At 26.9% G+C, this 17497-nt stretch overlaps 1 protein-coding gene across 1 annotated transcript; it reads left to right on the top strand.

Moving 5' to 3' along the window:
* Positions 1 to 453: 453 nt before the first annotated feature.
* On the top strand, positions 454 to 1467 carry K444DRAFT_640603 (uncharacterized protein; the record flags this gene model as incomplete). Its single annotated transcript, XM_024884513.1, has 4 exons — positions 454 to 496; positions 576 to 836; positions 898 to 1130; positions 1213 to 1467. The coding sequence occupies 4 exons, from the start codon at positions 454 to 456 to the stop codon at positions 1465 to 1467; spliced, it is 792 nt and encodes a 263-aa protein (XP_024741757.1).
* Between the last annotated feature and the right edge of the window lie 16030 nt (positions 1468 to 17497).

Genomic DNA, 17497 nt, shown 5'->3' on the forward strand with positions numbered 1-17497 from the left:
GCGTGCTTGTGGTCCGGCAGCGTTCCCATTCTCCCGACCTACTCCTATCCTGGCCCTAAGATAGGAAAGGAAAGGTAGGGATCTAGGATAGGAAGAGGTCGGGTTGCCAAGAGGTTAGGAAGATGGGAACGCTGTGGCCCGGTGGAGTGGAGCACAAGAACTGAGCGAGCACGTCTCGCTGGCAAGGCATCCCATCAGGCATTGAAGAAGTCGTAGTAGAATTTGTGTAGAAGTAGCAATAAGACCTCTCTGACAAATTGAACTTTTGAACCTAGTGTTGCTGGGAGGAATAAACGCTTCATTCATTCAATATTGAATGGAAACGTGGACTTAGGCATGGATGTACCGCTTTGCAATATCCCAAGCAGTTTGCGCCACCACGCGAAGCTTTTCTGTGATATTATATGGCTTGGGTGGGACAGAAAGGGCAATTCAGAAGCCTGCGACATAGAAATGAACCCGAGAGAAACGGAATGTCGTCCGCCGACCAAAACAAGTACGTCCATCCCTTCATTTTCCTATAGCTGGCTGCGCATGGTTTCCCCGGAAGAAATTGTACCAACCGTTTGCATCAGTTGAAGATTATAGGGCCGACTATCCTCGATTCTGCGCTTATGTCGCTGCCAACCCCGACTTCCTAGTATGTCGACGATTTCTCCGACTCAGGTCCTGGCTCCTCTGCCTCAAACAGGACAAGTTGTCACAGCTCGAGGAGCAACTCGACAACCTTGACCAGAACGAGGCCTCTCCCTTGTTTCTCGGCATGAGCAGGTGTGATAGAAACACAGCCCGAACCTCTCTTCTCTCTCAGGCTTCTGTTCTTCTAGATGACTACGGTAAGACACATACATGACTACTCGACTGTGATACTCTAGACATTTGACACGGAGACACTAGACTCCTTTCTGGAGAAGACCCATCGAATACTCGGTTACGTCCATGCTCTACCACGGGATGTGACTAGCCTTAGGAACTGGATGATGAATGGGAGTTTGAACAAGGATGAGCGAAGATACTTAGATCAACAGCAAGATCTCATCAGTCTCGGATCCTCAAGTGACGCAGCGAAGAAGAATCTTGAGAATTGGGTGGAGGATCTTTTGGTCGACAATTGGGAAGGATTTCGATCGGTAAGAACCCAGTCAATGGATTCAATCCCAACCCAATAGGTAGCCACACAACTGACTAGACGGCCTGGGCCGTTCCGTCTAGATTCCGGGGCACGAGGCATCAAACGACCCCAGCGTCTACCTATACTCGGGATCTTTGATCAGGAGGATCACTGATGTGTTGATGCTATCCCCGATCGCTCTTCTTCTTCTCTGCCCCATCATTATTTGCGTCCTCATCACTTCCACGTGGGCTCGGATCGCTGTCATAACTTTAGCAACTTTGATATACTTGTCCATCTTATCGCGACTAACGAAGGCTAAAATGATCGAGCTGGTATTGGCTGGGTCAACGTGAGTGATTCTCGCCGGTAAGTTCATTGACTTGCTTACAAAAGCTGACGATATCCCGCAGGTTTGCTACGATCCTCAATGTCTTTGTTGCGGGCGTGAATAGCAACTGAAGCTGCCTGTACACTACCCCAAAAAGGAATGTTTAAATTGACTGACGTATTTTGTGACTGTACTTGCTAGTAGTAGCTAGCATTGCTAATCGTGGACGAAGCTGTGGCGTTCTGACGAACTTGTGATATCTTCCATGTTGTCTTTGAAAGGTTATGAAGGAGGTCTGCGCACTGCCGCCCAATGATTATTGTAGTTCCAGAGTAGAATCAGCGATGGTTACTAACCAAGTAAGGGACAAAGAATGACGAATTAGAGCCACACTACCAATAAAATACCTAGATATATTTTCGAGTTGTCCTTGTCAGAATTTAAATGTGAGCTAAAACAGCGGAAGATTTCTCACCAAGCCCTTTATAAGAGCTACAACAGAGCTATAAGACCACAGTGGCTAATAGCGCCGTAGCAGCACAACGGCAGGTACCGCAATGGCCACAGTTAATAGGATGACAATACTGCCCACCAAACACAGACGCCATTTTATACTCCTCCATAACATCTTCTTGCCTCTTACAAGGGCATCGCCACGATATTCTTGCAAAGATACAACCAGACTCTTAGCCATCTTGTTTAGAGACTGAAAAATCTCTCTATATTATAACCCTCTCTAAATGTTTTCTCGTACTATACCAATAGTGGCCTTAAGCGGCTCTTAGAATGCAATATTCGCTATTTTAATTAATAAAAGAATAAATTCTTTATAAATTATATAAGAAAGGAAATAGCTTATAAATATATATAAATATTTATAAATAAGCTAAAACTATTCTTTTAATTTATATTTTATATATAATTTCTTTTAAATTTTAAGTTTAATTAAATTTCTTTTTAATTATTATTAAAATATTTAATAAAATTTAAAAAATTATTTAAAATATAAACTTTTATAATATAATTATATATAATACTAAATTATATAAAAAATTCTTAATATTTTTAATTATTAAACTTTAATAATATAAATATTTTAAATAAAAACTAATATAAATAAGTTTAAAAAACCAAAGAATATTAATTTAAAATATTAATTTAAATATATATAAATTATTAAAAAAAGGGTTATTAGATTTTATATAATATTTAAAATTAATTAATTATTAAAAATATTAAAATAATTTTTTTATATTTAAAAAAAAGAAATTTAATTATTAAAATAAAAAATTCTAATTTATTATTTATTATTTATTATTTATTATTTATTATTTATTATTTATTATTTATTATTTATTATTTATTATTTATTATTTATTATTTATTATTTATTATTTATTATTTATTATTATATTTTATTATTTATTATTTATTATTTATTATTTATTATTTATTATTTATTATTTATTATTTATTATTTATTATTTATTATTTATTATTTATTATTTATTATTTATTATTTATATTTATATTAATTAATATTTAAGAGCTTTTATTAAAATATTTAGCCTTTTATCTTATATACCGGATCCGGTTTACTTTCTTATTTTATTCTTAATATATATTATATATAAAAAACCGGCTAAAGTCCGTAAAAGGCTTTTTTCGATTATAAGAGGAATAGTATTACTTTTACGGGCTTTTCCGGGGCTTCTATAGGCTCTTTCGGCTCTCTTACGGGCCCTCCCAAGCCTTACTAGCCCCTGCAAGCCCCTTACTACCCGTACTTTTGCCTATAACTCCCTCCTAAGCCTTATTCCCGCCTATAAAGTCCTCTCTTTCCTCCTATAGACCCTCCCAAGCCTTATTTTCACTTATAGAGCTCTCTTTTCCCTCTTGCAAGCCCTCTCAAGCCTCACTCTTACTTGCAAAGCTTCCCCTTCCCTCTCGCAAGCCCTCCCAAGCTTTACTCTTACTTATAAAGCTTCTACTTATAGAGCTCCCTCCCATTTACGGGCACTTCCAAGCCTTATTTGCCCTAGAATTAAAGCTAATAATTATTATTATATTTATATTTATCTATATTTATCTCCTCTTGCCTCTCTCTCTTCTCTTATACTTCCTTCTCTTGCACTTCCTTCTCTAGCTACTCTGCCTACCTCTCTCTCTTCCTCCTCATTTTTCTCCTTATACTCTACTCCTCTTTTAAATACTTATATTCTATTTATTTCTTTTTTTTATTCTCTTTCTACTACGCCTTAAACTCTCCCTCTTCTAGAAACTGGCCCTCTCGTACCCGCAGCTCCCTTATCCACTCTTTAGTATCCGCTTCCCAAATCCTTCTTTATATCTTTCCGTTCTTATATTACTACTACCGGTCCTGGAGCTCTTGCTCCTCCTCTTAGGTCGGCTCCCATATATAATTATTAATTATAATTACCCGATATCCGGTAAACCCCCTCTCCTTCTTACTAGTAGCCTACTACTAGTACTAAATATAATTTGCAAGCTTAGTATAGGTAAAAGGAAGATTTAGATTCTGAGTATAAGATTAATAATAATTTGATTTAGTATTCCGGTACCGGTAAGGCTTATAGGTAAGGAAGCAGCCAAGATTACAGAGTTATAAATAGCTAGAATAACGGGTTTATGGGCCTAGAAAAGTTAGCCTGCCTGTAAATAGGTCCGTTAACTTACCTATATACTCTTCTTCCTCTTATTATTTATTTCTCTTTTATTCCTAAATTACTATATAGTATAAGGCCTGCCGCTCTAGATATAAAGTATATATTATAGTTTGCTAGCTATCCTTAAAAGGAAATTAGAAGATTAACCGAGGGTAATAATACTCGGAATAATAGAATTAATTTAATAAAGATATTATAAACCATAAACTTAAGTAAAGTAAAGTATAAGAAATATAAAAAGTATAAAAAGTATAGGTATCCAGAAGTTTTAATATTCCTATATAGACCTATTTATATAATAGTATTAGGTTTTATAGATCTAAGCTTAATATAATAGAAGAAGTTATAGAAATATAGAATATATTAAAGATATACTATTAACTAGTATTAAGATATAAATTATAAACTTATAAAGTATATAATAGCAAGGTAATATATAAGTAATTAAGATAAGTAAGCTATAGAATAATACTTATAAGTATAACTAATTTCAAGAATTAATTCTAATAAAAAACTAATTAATACCTCTTTCTAAAGCTAGAAGTATCTCTTTATATATTCCCTAGTACTTAGCCAAATATATAAAGCCTTTTACTTAATTAGGAAACATAATCCTATATAATTTATATAATTCTAATTGTTTATATATATTATAAAACCGGGTCTCTGGGCTTGAAAAGCAAAGTAAAGTGGCTCTTAATTCGAGAATTCTAAACTAAGAAAAAAAGCTTATAAATATAGGAGCTTTAGTATTCTAAATACTAGCTAGCCATATATATTATTGCAATTATATAATACTAAATTTACTAGTAAAGTAGTAAAGTATAATAATATAATTCTAATTATAAACTTTATTTAAAAATAGAGAACTAGATTTATAATATTTAGTATTTATTTATATATTATAATATATATATATGAATTATTTATTCTATATATTATATAATTATACTTATATAACTAGAGAAATTAAAACCCCTATTATAATACTTATTTATAAAGATAAGTAAAGTGAGTAAAGGCGAGATACTAGCTATTAAGCCTATAATAGTAAGGTAATATCTAAATTAGGGTAAAATATGCTTTACTTTTATACTATAATACTTATATTATTTTTATAGCCATATATAATAATATATAACCCAGTAATTAATTATATTTAATTAAATTAAGCAAATAATTAATTATAATTTAATTACTATAATTCTGACTTAATTTAATTTGATTACCGGCCAATAATTATAATTAATTAAATTATTTGATATACTGGGCGCGTGGCCCAATAATACTTTGCTCGTGACTTGCGCCACGTCATACTAAGCCCTTTCAGGTTAGTAGGATCCCTTCAACGAATCCTCCCGGAGGCTCCAAACGAGCACGAGGGTCACACGGATCCTAAGAGTGTGAGCCAAAGGCCGCCATAACGATGTAATACCATCGCTTGTCTTACTTAAACCAACGTTCAGGGTGGGAACAATCCGAGGTTCGTCGTAAATGTTGGATTTACTCAACCTGCAAGAGCCTCCTCCTCTATTGCCGCTCAGCGATGCATCAAGAATTCGAGAATTGTGGGCGGCTAAAAATAGATGCGCCCAAAAATGGGCCCTTCTTCAGGGTCGGGCTCCCCAATGACGCGAAAACCCAATTAATACAACATACTAATACCAATTATTTATTAGATTTATATATACTTTTAAGGCTTTTTAATAAAGGGTACTAATTAATAGCCTAAAAAGTATATATTTATCTAATAAAGTATTAGTCCCCCCTTGAAGAATAAGGGTCTTTTTAAGGATTTCATAAATTATAAGGGTATTTGATAAGGTTTGTTTTAGATCTGAGCTGACTGAGCCGAGCTTGAGCCGAGCCTGAGCAAAGGCGGCGCTGGTTACGTGAGACAGAGAGTCGGGACGAGCAAACATTGCCGTCAGGAAACTCTGTTTCCCCCGCCCAAAAGTCCTTGCATTGCCAAAGACATCCCGCCGTTAATAGTTGCTTCGGTGCATCAACAAGATAGGAGGAAGGCCTTCCCTTAATCCTTGCTCTCTGCCAGCGCCCTCAAATCTTGTCGCGAGATCCGCTGAACCACCGGAAACTTGCCTCTAAAAATGCCCAGCTCCTTGAACTTTCTTCAACACTACTTCAGATTCTCAAACCTCTGTCAAACGGGTGCTTGTTGGATATCCCTCTAAAATAGTACCGTCTCCAAGTTCCTAAAAAAAAACCCTACATAACATTCCAAAAATGCCAAAGATAAATGGCTCCAGACAGCCCATAAGCAGAAGTCTGACCTTATCCTCAACATCTGCATCCGATCAAGTTCTCAGCAAAGTTTTCGGCGAGGGAATGCTGGAGAAGTACAGAATGTCAAGGTGAAGCTGAAGTAGATCTCCCCCAGGAGTCAAGAGCCGAATGTCTAGGTATGGTGTTCGAGGGTAATCAATCTTGCCGGTCTCTTCGTGGGTTGAGACGATATCAAGTATTGCGTCATCGTTGATATAGGCATGTGGGACGTTATGTCTGGAGCCGGCTACGTCGACGACGTGTGCAGCTGGCACGACAAACTCCCAGGTCGTCGCTCCCAGGTTCGGGAGAGTTTTGTAAAGAGAGTAAATGGTTGACAGGATTTTGCCATTGGTTGCTGGCTCTCTATCGAAGACATCGTAGGTGCTATTGTACTGATTGCTAGGTGGCCTTGAGATTGCGTATATGAAAATTGTCACAGACCTACAAAGGGAGCCCACGGATGAGGCACTTGTAGGAGAACTGTTTATCGAGAAAACTAAGCTAAGGAGGAAAGGGAGTCTCGAGCTGAGGTCCCTTAAGTATTTACAGTTCTTCGCTTGTGGCTCGGCCCAATGGGGCTTAGTGTTCTAAATTTCCCAGAGTGCAGCTTCCCTTAGCTTCGTCACGTGCAACCATCATGTGACCCCAGATGCCAGATGCCAGATGCCAGGCTCAGATGCCAAATGCCAGATGCCAGGCTAGGTGGAGCGTGGAATCGTGACAAAAATGGTGGAAAAAATTATAGGGTTTACGAGATAATCATTGTAAATAGTGCGGAGTTTTTGACCTGGTGATAGCTCTTTGAAGAGATGCCGAGCTCAGTTCTTAGAAGGCGCGGCTTCAAGCGTATCAAAAAAGCACTATTGGAATATACAAAACATGTTCACATCGAGAGGTGGAATTCTTTTGGAGACTCCTAACTTCTTTTACATACTAACAAGAGGAGGTCTGACATTCGAGTTGCTCTATCCTACCTAGAGTTCTGTGGATCAAGTTCAATTTTTAATTCCTTCTCATAATGAATAATTCTTAATAATAGATATTTTAAAGATGAAACTGTAACCCTACTAGTGAGTAAGACTTGCCTATATACTAAGGATGCGAGGTGGTTATAGGTAAGCAATAAATCAAATAGAAATGGTTGCATTTAGAAGTCAGGTAATAGATTTAGTATAGAACTAATCTCTATTTCTCTTGAGAAGTCTAGGAGGGCGCCTTCTAAATAGAGAATACAACCGATATAATTACAAGAGTATATTATAGATATATATATATATTAGTAATATAAGAAGTAATATAAAGGTTATACTAATTGTTCTAATTATTATAATTAGCTTAATTAACCTAAAAGTTAATAATATTAATTCGGGCTATTTTTATTTATATAAGAATTAATTAAAGTAAAAGTATAGCTAATAAATTTACTAGAAATATAAATAATCTTGAAATTCTTTAAAAAATATAAATTAGTATTACTTTATAGATTATTCTTGATTTAAACTAATTAGTTATTAAAAACTTTATAGTTTTTAATAATAAAAGTTAAATTTAAAAAAAGCTTAGAAAATAAGAGATTTTAGTAAAATTAAAATAATTTAAAAGAAATAAAGAGCTAAAAAAAAAACAGATATAACTAGTTTTTATATAAGTTAACTTATTATATTCTTATAATATTAAATATTTTTCCCGAGTTTAGTATTATAAAGTTTAATATTCTCGAAAATACCTTTAGTATTTTTATATCTTATTTTATAAGTAATTAATTTCTTAGTAATTTTCTAATAACTTTTAATAATTATATAAATATTTTTAAAGAAGTTATTAGAATCTTTAGCTTATTTTCTTATATTATAAGTAATAATTGGGTTTTTAATATCTAGAATCTTTTTATTAAAAGAAAAAACTTCTTTCTTTAAAATTTATTTATAAAGTTTTTAGAAATATTAATAAAATATTTGAATTAAATAAAGCTATTAATAAAATAATTTAATTTAATAAAAGTATATTTGAAAGTTAATATTTTTTATTATTATATTTTTTATTATTATATTTTTTATTATTATATTTTTTATTATTATATTTTTTATTATTATATTTTTTATTATTATATTTTTTATTATTATATTTTTATTATTATATTTTTATTATTATATTTTTTATTATTATATTTTTTATTATTATATTTTTTATTATTATATTTTTTATTATTATATTTTTTATTATTATATTTTTTATTATTATATTTTTTCTAATAATTTTATTATTAGTATATATATAAGAATTATAAGATTTTAAAATAAGACTTATTATTAATAATTAAATTACTAGCTTATAAGTATTTATTATTCTAGAACTTAATTAAAAAGTAATTTTAAAGAAAGATTTTCGGTTTTCGGTTTTTAAAAAAAGATTTAAATATATAATTTCTTTAAAGATTTTAAAGGTTTTGCTTTTATTAATTTAAAGCATTTTACTTATATTTATAATAACTAATATAAGGGTATAATCTGCTAAGAATAGGATATTAGAAACAGGTATAAAATAAAGCTAAGCCGGAATTACTTGGATGAAATAATACTAAAGGTTAAGGCATTCTCTCTACTTTATTTCATAGCTTAGTATTTTCTAATATATAAGATTCTTTAAACTTTAAGCCTTTAACTATTATATTAATCCCGCTATTATATAATACTAAGCTTATTTAATTTAGCCTATAGAGGTAATATAATACTGCCGGTAAAGGACCTATATTTATTCTTGGAAAGTAAAGATAGAATACTGCTTTTAATATTTAATAACTTCCTTAAACTATAAAGAACTAGAGAGTTTAACTAGAAATATAATATTTTCTATAATCTAGTTAATCTCGAAGCCTGACCCTTAACTAAAGCAGATAATATTCCTTTTCTAGTAATTAGTTCTCTACTAATATAAAAGAAGAAAGATATTATTCTCTATAATCTAGTTAATCTCGAAGCCTGATTCTTAACTAGAGCAAATAATATTTCCTTAATACTAATAAGAATAAAAGAACTAGCTCCCTCTCCTAATATAGAAAGAATTAGTAGTAGTTTACTAATTTAAACTAAGAAAAGATAATAGTCGGTTTTAGTCTATTAACTTAAAACTAGATAAAATAATAATTAGTTATAGTTTACTAATATTAAATAAGAAGAACTTACTTAGTATTTATCTTTATAACTAATATCCTTTCTAAAGCTATTATAAATAGCCCGGGACTAAGTACTACTATTATAGATATATTAGATAAAAGGCCCTAGTATAATAAAATAAAAGAGCCGGATTTTAATATTATAAATCTATATTACTAGGAAAGCTATTATAATACTATTCCGGAAGAAGATATTAAGGAATAGCTAGCTAACTTAGAACTCAAAATTAGTATAAATACTTCGAAAATAAATAAGGCCTAGTAGAAATTACTTATATGAGATAACTTTATTAATAAATATTACCTTATAACTAATAAATAAGTAAAATACTACTAGAAATTTCACTTATATATTAACTAATTTACTAAGAAAGTTAATGAGCTAGAGGTAATTACTAGTTAATTTTATATAAGAAAAAGACTAGTATAAGAAAAAGTAATAAAGTAGAGATCTAAATAAGTAAATATTTAGGAATACTATAAATCCCTATTAGGAGAACTATTTAATAGCTAATACTAAGACTTCCTTTTGCTTTTAATTTATAGTAATTAATTATAGCTTATTAGAATTAAGAATCCTGCCCTATTTATAAGTAAGGATAATTACTAGATTAATAATTAGATATTTAATATAAGAAATAAACTAATATAGAATTTCTCTGAATTTAATAGTAAACTACTAAAAATTACTTATATAATATAACTAGTTACTAGAAATACTCGTAACTTTATTCGTAATTAACTAGAACCTGAATTAGTTAGATAGATCTCGACTACTAAATAGTTTTTTAAGATTCTCTAATAAGCTTATAGTAAAAGCAAAGAGATAGAGTACTAGGAAATAAAAGAGGTATATTAGTACCTAAAGTAAAGAGATAAGTTATTCCCGGTATTTTAAATAGAGTTTATTTATTTAATAATAAAACTAGAAAAGTTATTAGATAACTAATATAATAATTTAATAAATAAAATAAATCTCGAGCTATTTAAGAGCTTGGATAATAAGAAGTTTAATATTTTTAGGGACCTTACTAAATAGTATATAGAATAAGAGAATAGGCTTCTCTTAATTAAAAATTAGTAATTCTAGAAGAAATAACTAGTAGAAACTACTTGCTATTAAATACTATTTCAGGCTAGAAAGCCTGCCGGAATTCAAAGAGCTATAATAATTCTATATCTAATAAATTAATCTTAGTAGCCGGTATTTTTATAACTAAAGAAGATAGTTTATTAAGAATTTGAAAAGAAACTAGACTAGCTAAAGAGTCTTTATTATTATAGCTATAGAAAGCCTGGATATATAAAAAGTATTTGTCCTGACTTTAATAAGGTTATATTTATTAAAGAGAATTATTTAGAAAAAGCTAATAATTTAGAAGTAAATAATAAGAATATTAATTTCTATCTATTATTTAATAAGAAATATAATATTAATAAATTAGGAAAAGTCTAGCTCTAGATATAGAAATAGCCCTCCTAAAGTAAGAACTTTACTAAAAACTTATAGATCTTATTTAGCTAATTAGCGGGAACTAGTTCCTTATTAATTATAAAATAAGCTAGAAAAGCAAAACTATAATTTTCTAGTATCTAATAAATACTAGAGTAAATATATATATTTTAATTAACTAAAAGCATATTTGCCCCTTAATAAAAGTATTATAAATGCCCTTATATAAATTTAAAACTCTCGTTTCCTTATAAGGTTTTAATAAATAACCTAGTAAAGCTATTTAATATCTAGCTATTTAATATCTAGCTATTATAGATCTAGCTATTAATTAGTATTCCTAAACTCAATAATACCTACTTATTACTAACCTTAGCTCTTATAATATAATTCTGGAAAAGAAATAGCTAGTAAAGTATAATATTTTACTAGACTATTAATAGAATTAACTCTATTAGCCAGAAAACTATAAGGTAAATTAGCCGGATCTTACTTAGAAAATCCGATATTTTAATAAGAAATATTAAAAAAATAACTATTTTAAAGATACTTTAACTAGGATCCTAAAAGAAACTAGTAAAACCAGATTTGAGAAATAAAAGAATATATTTCTTACTTTTTTATAAAACCTTTTTATAAGAAAAGCTAAATACTAGATAAGAAAGAAAGAGCTAGACCTTAATACTCTCGAAATAGTCGAGCTACTAGACTATTCTTACTATTTTATTAGAATAGCTATTTTCTAATTAAGTACTAAAGACTCTAGTAACTTAATTAGATTAGTTACTATTAATAAGATTAACTATATACTTGAGAAATAGAGTTATAAACCAAAGAAATATTTACTACTACTTATAGTAATTAGATAACTAATACTATAGTCTATCGGATACTATATTTAAACTAGTAACCTAATATATTTCCTAAATATAAACAAACCCAATATTCTTAATAATATATTATCTTTTAATCCTAAAGAACTTTAAGAGCTCTAAATATTTCTTCTTATATAGCTATATAATATAACTAGGGTATTTTCCAAAAAAAGTAGTAAATAAGCTTCCCTAGTCTCAATTCTTTAACTATAAGCTCCGTTTTAATAGACTAGATCCTTTAATAAAAATAGCTTATTTTTATAAGATAAGCTCTAGTAAACTCGAAAAAATAAAAGAATATCTTATTAAGAACCTAAAAAAGGGATTTATTAAGTTATTTAAATCTTTTTTCTTATTACTAGTTTTATTTATTAAAAAGAAAAATAATAGCCTATAATTTTATATTAATTATTAATAGCTAAATACTATAATAAAAAAGAACTATTATTTCTTATTATTTATTACTAAGACTTTTAACTAATTAGCTAAATTATTAGTATTTACTAAATTAGATATTTAATATACTTTTAACTAAATTTATATAGTACTAGCTTCTATAGTATAAATAGCTTTTAGAATAAGATATGAATTCTTTAAACTAGTAGTTTTATTATTTAGATTCTATAATAGTCTAATAATTTTCTAATAATATATTAATACTATCCTAATAAACTATTTAGATAACTTTTATTTAGCCTATATTAATAATATATTAATCTTTTCTAAGAATAAGAAGAAGTATTAATAGTATATTAGAATGGTTCTATAGAAGCTTTAGGATACCGGATTATAAATTAATATCTATAAATACGAATTTAAAGTCTCTAAAATAATATTTTTAGAATTTATTATCTCGGATTGAGATATATAAATAAACTTTATTAAAACCTCTATTATCCGAAACTAGTACTAACCTATAATAAAAAGAGAAATATAGTCGTTTTTAGGCTTTTATAATTTCTATTATAGGTTTATCCAAGCCTATAAATATATCTTCTGCCTTTTAAATTACTTAACTAAAAAGAATATTTCGCTAAAGTTTATATTTAATTAGCTTAAAGATTTATTTCTTTTTATTCTTATATTTCTCTATTTTAAATATAATAAGGAAACTCGCCCGAAAACTAATTATTTAGACCTAGCTACTACGGGTATACTCTCTTAAAAAAGCTTAGAGAATAGATAATAGTACCCGGTCTTATTCTATTCTAAAGCTTTTTAAGAAGCCAAAAGCTATTATAAAATTCATAATAAGAAACTTCTTATTATTATCTAAGAACTTCAGAAATAATAAGTAGAACTAATTAGCTTACCTAATTTTCTAATTATTATTAACTATAAAGCTCTCGAGTATTTTAGTACTAAGAGGCTCTTAAATAAATAATAAATCTAATAAATAGATTTCCTATTATAATTTTATTACTAGATTACCTATTAGCTAAGTAAAAATAATATTATTACTAATATCTTATCCCGAAAGAATAAGCTTATACTAATTTAGAAGCAGGCTAAGAAAGCTAAAAGAACTAGATAAGTTATTTTATTAGACCTAATTCTCGCTTTTACTAAAATAATAAATATAGCTTATATTTCTACTAAAATAAAAGAAATAGACGAGCTATTTATTATAGTTAAAGTTCTATAAACTAATTAAACGAACCTAGCCCTAAAAAACAAATATAAGAAAGCCCGGGAAAATACAGATTTATAGGAAATATTAAATAGCTATATATTTTATAATAAAAGACTTATTATATTAGATAGATATAATAATCTATAAACCAGGCTCTTATAATAAATCCATAATATAATAACTATTATATATCTTAGTTAAAATAAGACAAAAATTCTAGTTTAGAAACTTTACTAATAGCTTACTTTTTTTATAAATATTAATTACTTTATAATAAACTACTATAAATATTAAAGGTCTTATAAGCTAAGAAATAGAATACTAGGCCTATTATATCTATTACTAGTTCCTCTAAGAATATAAGACAATTTGTTTATAAATTTCTATATTTCTAGTTCTATAAATAAGAAATATAATAATATATTTATTATAGTTAATTAATTATTTAAATAATATATAAGCCTACTAATAACTAAAAATACTATAGCCAGAACTATTACTGGCCTATTTTACTATTATATCTAGTAATTCCGAGAATTTCCCCTTATTATTATAAGTAATTAAAAACCCTAATTTATTTTAGACTTTATAAATAAACTATTAAGATTAACTAGAACTAAGCTAAAACTCTTAACTATAGAATATATTTAAACTAATAGATAAACAGAAATTATTAACTAGATTATTAATACTCGACTTTACTCTTTTATTAATTACTTCTAGAATAATTAAGTAAATTTACTCCCGGTATTTAATATTATAAGTATTACTTATTTATATAAATTAACTGGCTTATTTTCCTTAATAGCCGATTATAGATATAAACCCAGGCTAAACTTTAACTAGATATTACTAATAATAAAGTTTAAAATACTAAAAGAAAAACTTAATTAGGAAAAAGTATAATAATAGGCTAAGAGAATTAATACTACTATTAATTATACCCGAGAATATATAGTAATAGTTTAGAAATATTAAGCTAAATAAGCTAATAAGAAATAGTAAGAACTAGACTTTAGTTTAGGAAATATAATCTATATAATTAAAAAGATATAGAAAACAAACTATTTATTTAATAAATTAGACTATTTCCTTACTAGACTATTTAAGATTAATAAAATAGTCTGCTATTTATATTAATTAGACCTTTTTCTATTATATAGGATTTAGATAATTTTCTATATAAATAGACTTTATAAGAATTCTATTAACCTATTATCTAGTTAGACTAATAAAAAACCTGGTTCTATTAAAGTTAATAGTAAACTCGAATAGGAAGTCGAAAAGATCCTCTTTTTTAAGATATTTTATAATAAGCTTTATTATAAGATTAAATAAAAGAAATAGAATATAAATAATAAATAATATCTTATATTAAACTTTAAGAACTTAGTACTTGAATTATATAAATTCTATAAGCAGAATTCTAGTAAAGTAGAATCTCTTATCTAACTAAATAAATGAATTTAGTATACTAAAAAAAACGAGTTTAATAAAGATTACCCAGATAATAATAAATCTTAATAATAAGGCCTTTATAACTAAAAGAAAAGAAAAAAAACCTAGATATTTTCCGGGTTTTATTTAAATCCTAATATATTTCCTTTATTTTATTATATTAGTATTTATTTTCTTTTCCAGAAATCTGGATAAAATATTTTCTTTTATTATACTAGATTATATTTTACTATCTAGGTAAATTATATAAAAAAAAAGTGAATTCTTAAAGCTAAGCTAAAGGTAAATACTTGCCTATATTAGTTCGAAATATTATTAAAAATTAAAGGAAATCTTCCTAACTACTTTAACTTTTATAATCTTAATTATTTATATTATTATTATTATCTTAATAGAATTATTAATAAAGACAAAATAAATAAGAAATTCTAGTAATATATTATTTATAACCGGATTAAATAAGGCTATTTACTAGATTCTGGATAACTTAAGTAATAGTAATAGTATCTCAAGTTTAGTAGCTACTACTATTATTAATATAATTACTAGCCAAACTACCTTTATAAACGAAAATAGTAATTCTCTTATTTAAGAATAAATTAATATATAAAATATAGCCCGTATTACTCTTAAAAATATATCTGAAATTATTATAGAAAATATCTTAGTAAAATATTCTAAGAATAATAAAATAGAGGTTTTAGTTACTAGTAATAATAAGTCTAATAGTCTAATAAGCGAAATAAATAGTACTAATAAGGGCTTTTTTATTAATCTTATAAAGCCAAATACTAAGAAAGTTAAAAAGAATAAGGCTAGCTTATTTAAGAAATATAAGATATTAAATAATAATAAGAATTCTAATAATAAAAAAACTAAGAATAGAAAGATTTCTAGTAATAAAAGAAACTCTAATTATAATAAAAGTAGCTAAACTAGTATTAAGATACTTATTATAACTAGAAAATATATAGTACTAAATAATAATTATTATATAAAGTACTAGTCTGAAACTAAGAGCTAGTAAATAATCTTAAAGGCCGAATTAAAGAAGTAATACCTTATAAATATTAATGAATTAGTATATAATACTATTTAGGAAGTCGAAAAACCTTTTAGAAGCTTTTATAAGACTAAAATTATATAGCTTAAGGCCCGGGAATTTAATAATAAAGTAGCTCAAGTAGCTGCCTTTAATATATAAGTTTTTATTATAAAGAAATAACTTGAGAATATATATATTAAGCTCGAGAAGGCCCAGAAGTTAATTAAATAGCTTAGAAATAGTATAATTAAACCAAATATTACTATTCTAACTAAGAAGAAAGGTAAGCAAGCTACTATATTAAAGCCTATATTAATAAATGGACTTAATCTATTACTTTTATTTAAAGACCGCCTAATAATAATAGTTCTAATATTAGCTATAGCCTATATAGTACTTTTAGACTATATTATTAATATAGGTATAGGTATAATACAAGTAATGAATACTAAGAACTAGCTAGAATATACTAGAAACTGAGTTATTCTAGTAAAGTTAAGATTATACTTTAATTATAAGTAAGCTATAGGAATTAGATAGAATAGGATTAATAGCTATTATTTCTTCTTTTTTCTTTTTCTATACTATAGCTAAATAATTCCCTAAATAAGGATATTTAGACTTCTTTTTAGAAGAGAAGTAATATAATAGCTAGTATAAGAGTATAATCTACTAAGGACAGGATATTAGAAATAGATATAAAACGAAGCTAAGCCGGAATTACTTAGACAAAATAATACTAAAGGTTAAAGTATTCTTCTTATTTTATTTTATAGCTGAGTATTTTCTAATATATGAGATTCTTTAAACTTTAAGCCTTTAATTATTATATTAATTCCGCTATTATAATATTACTAAAGTTTTATTATTTTACTAATACTTTTATTTTGAGTTCTAAATTAGTTTATTTGAAATCTTTTATAAAATTAAAGAAATTAAGCTTTAAATATTATTATAAATATAATAATTAAAGCTTGAAATATAAAATAAAAGAGTTCTTATAAAAATAAGTTAAAGCTAAAAAGAAAAAACTAGAATATAAGAAGTTATAAAAATATAAGTATAATTTATAGCTTATATAAGGCTTTATATCTTAAATTTCCTTATATATATTTCATATATTTTTCCTTAATAATATAACTATATTATATATATAATTATAGAACTTAAAAGTAACTAGTAATAACTAGAAGTAATAAATATAAGTAATATTAGTTAAATAATTAGATTGGAAACTAAATTATAATAAATATATTATAAAAGTTTTATATTAAATATTTTATTATTTAAAAAAATTATTTATAATAATTTTTATTTATTATTTATAAAATACTAATAAAAATAAATAAAATTCTTAAAAGAGAAATTAAAAAATTATAATTAATAAATATAATATTATATTTAAAGAATTTTTTAAAATGTATTTTTATTTTAGTTATATAAAAA

The sequence above is a fragment of the Hyaloscypha bicolor genome (genome assembly GCF_002865645.1).
Source record: "Hyaloscypha bicolor E unplaced genomic scaffold K444scaffold_17, whole genome shotgun sequence".
Taxonomy (NCBI): domain Eukaryota; kingdom Fungi; phylum Ascomycota; class Leotiomycetes; order Helotiales; family Hyaloscyphaceae; genus Hyaloscypha; species Hyaloscypha bicolor.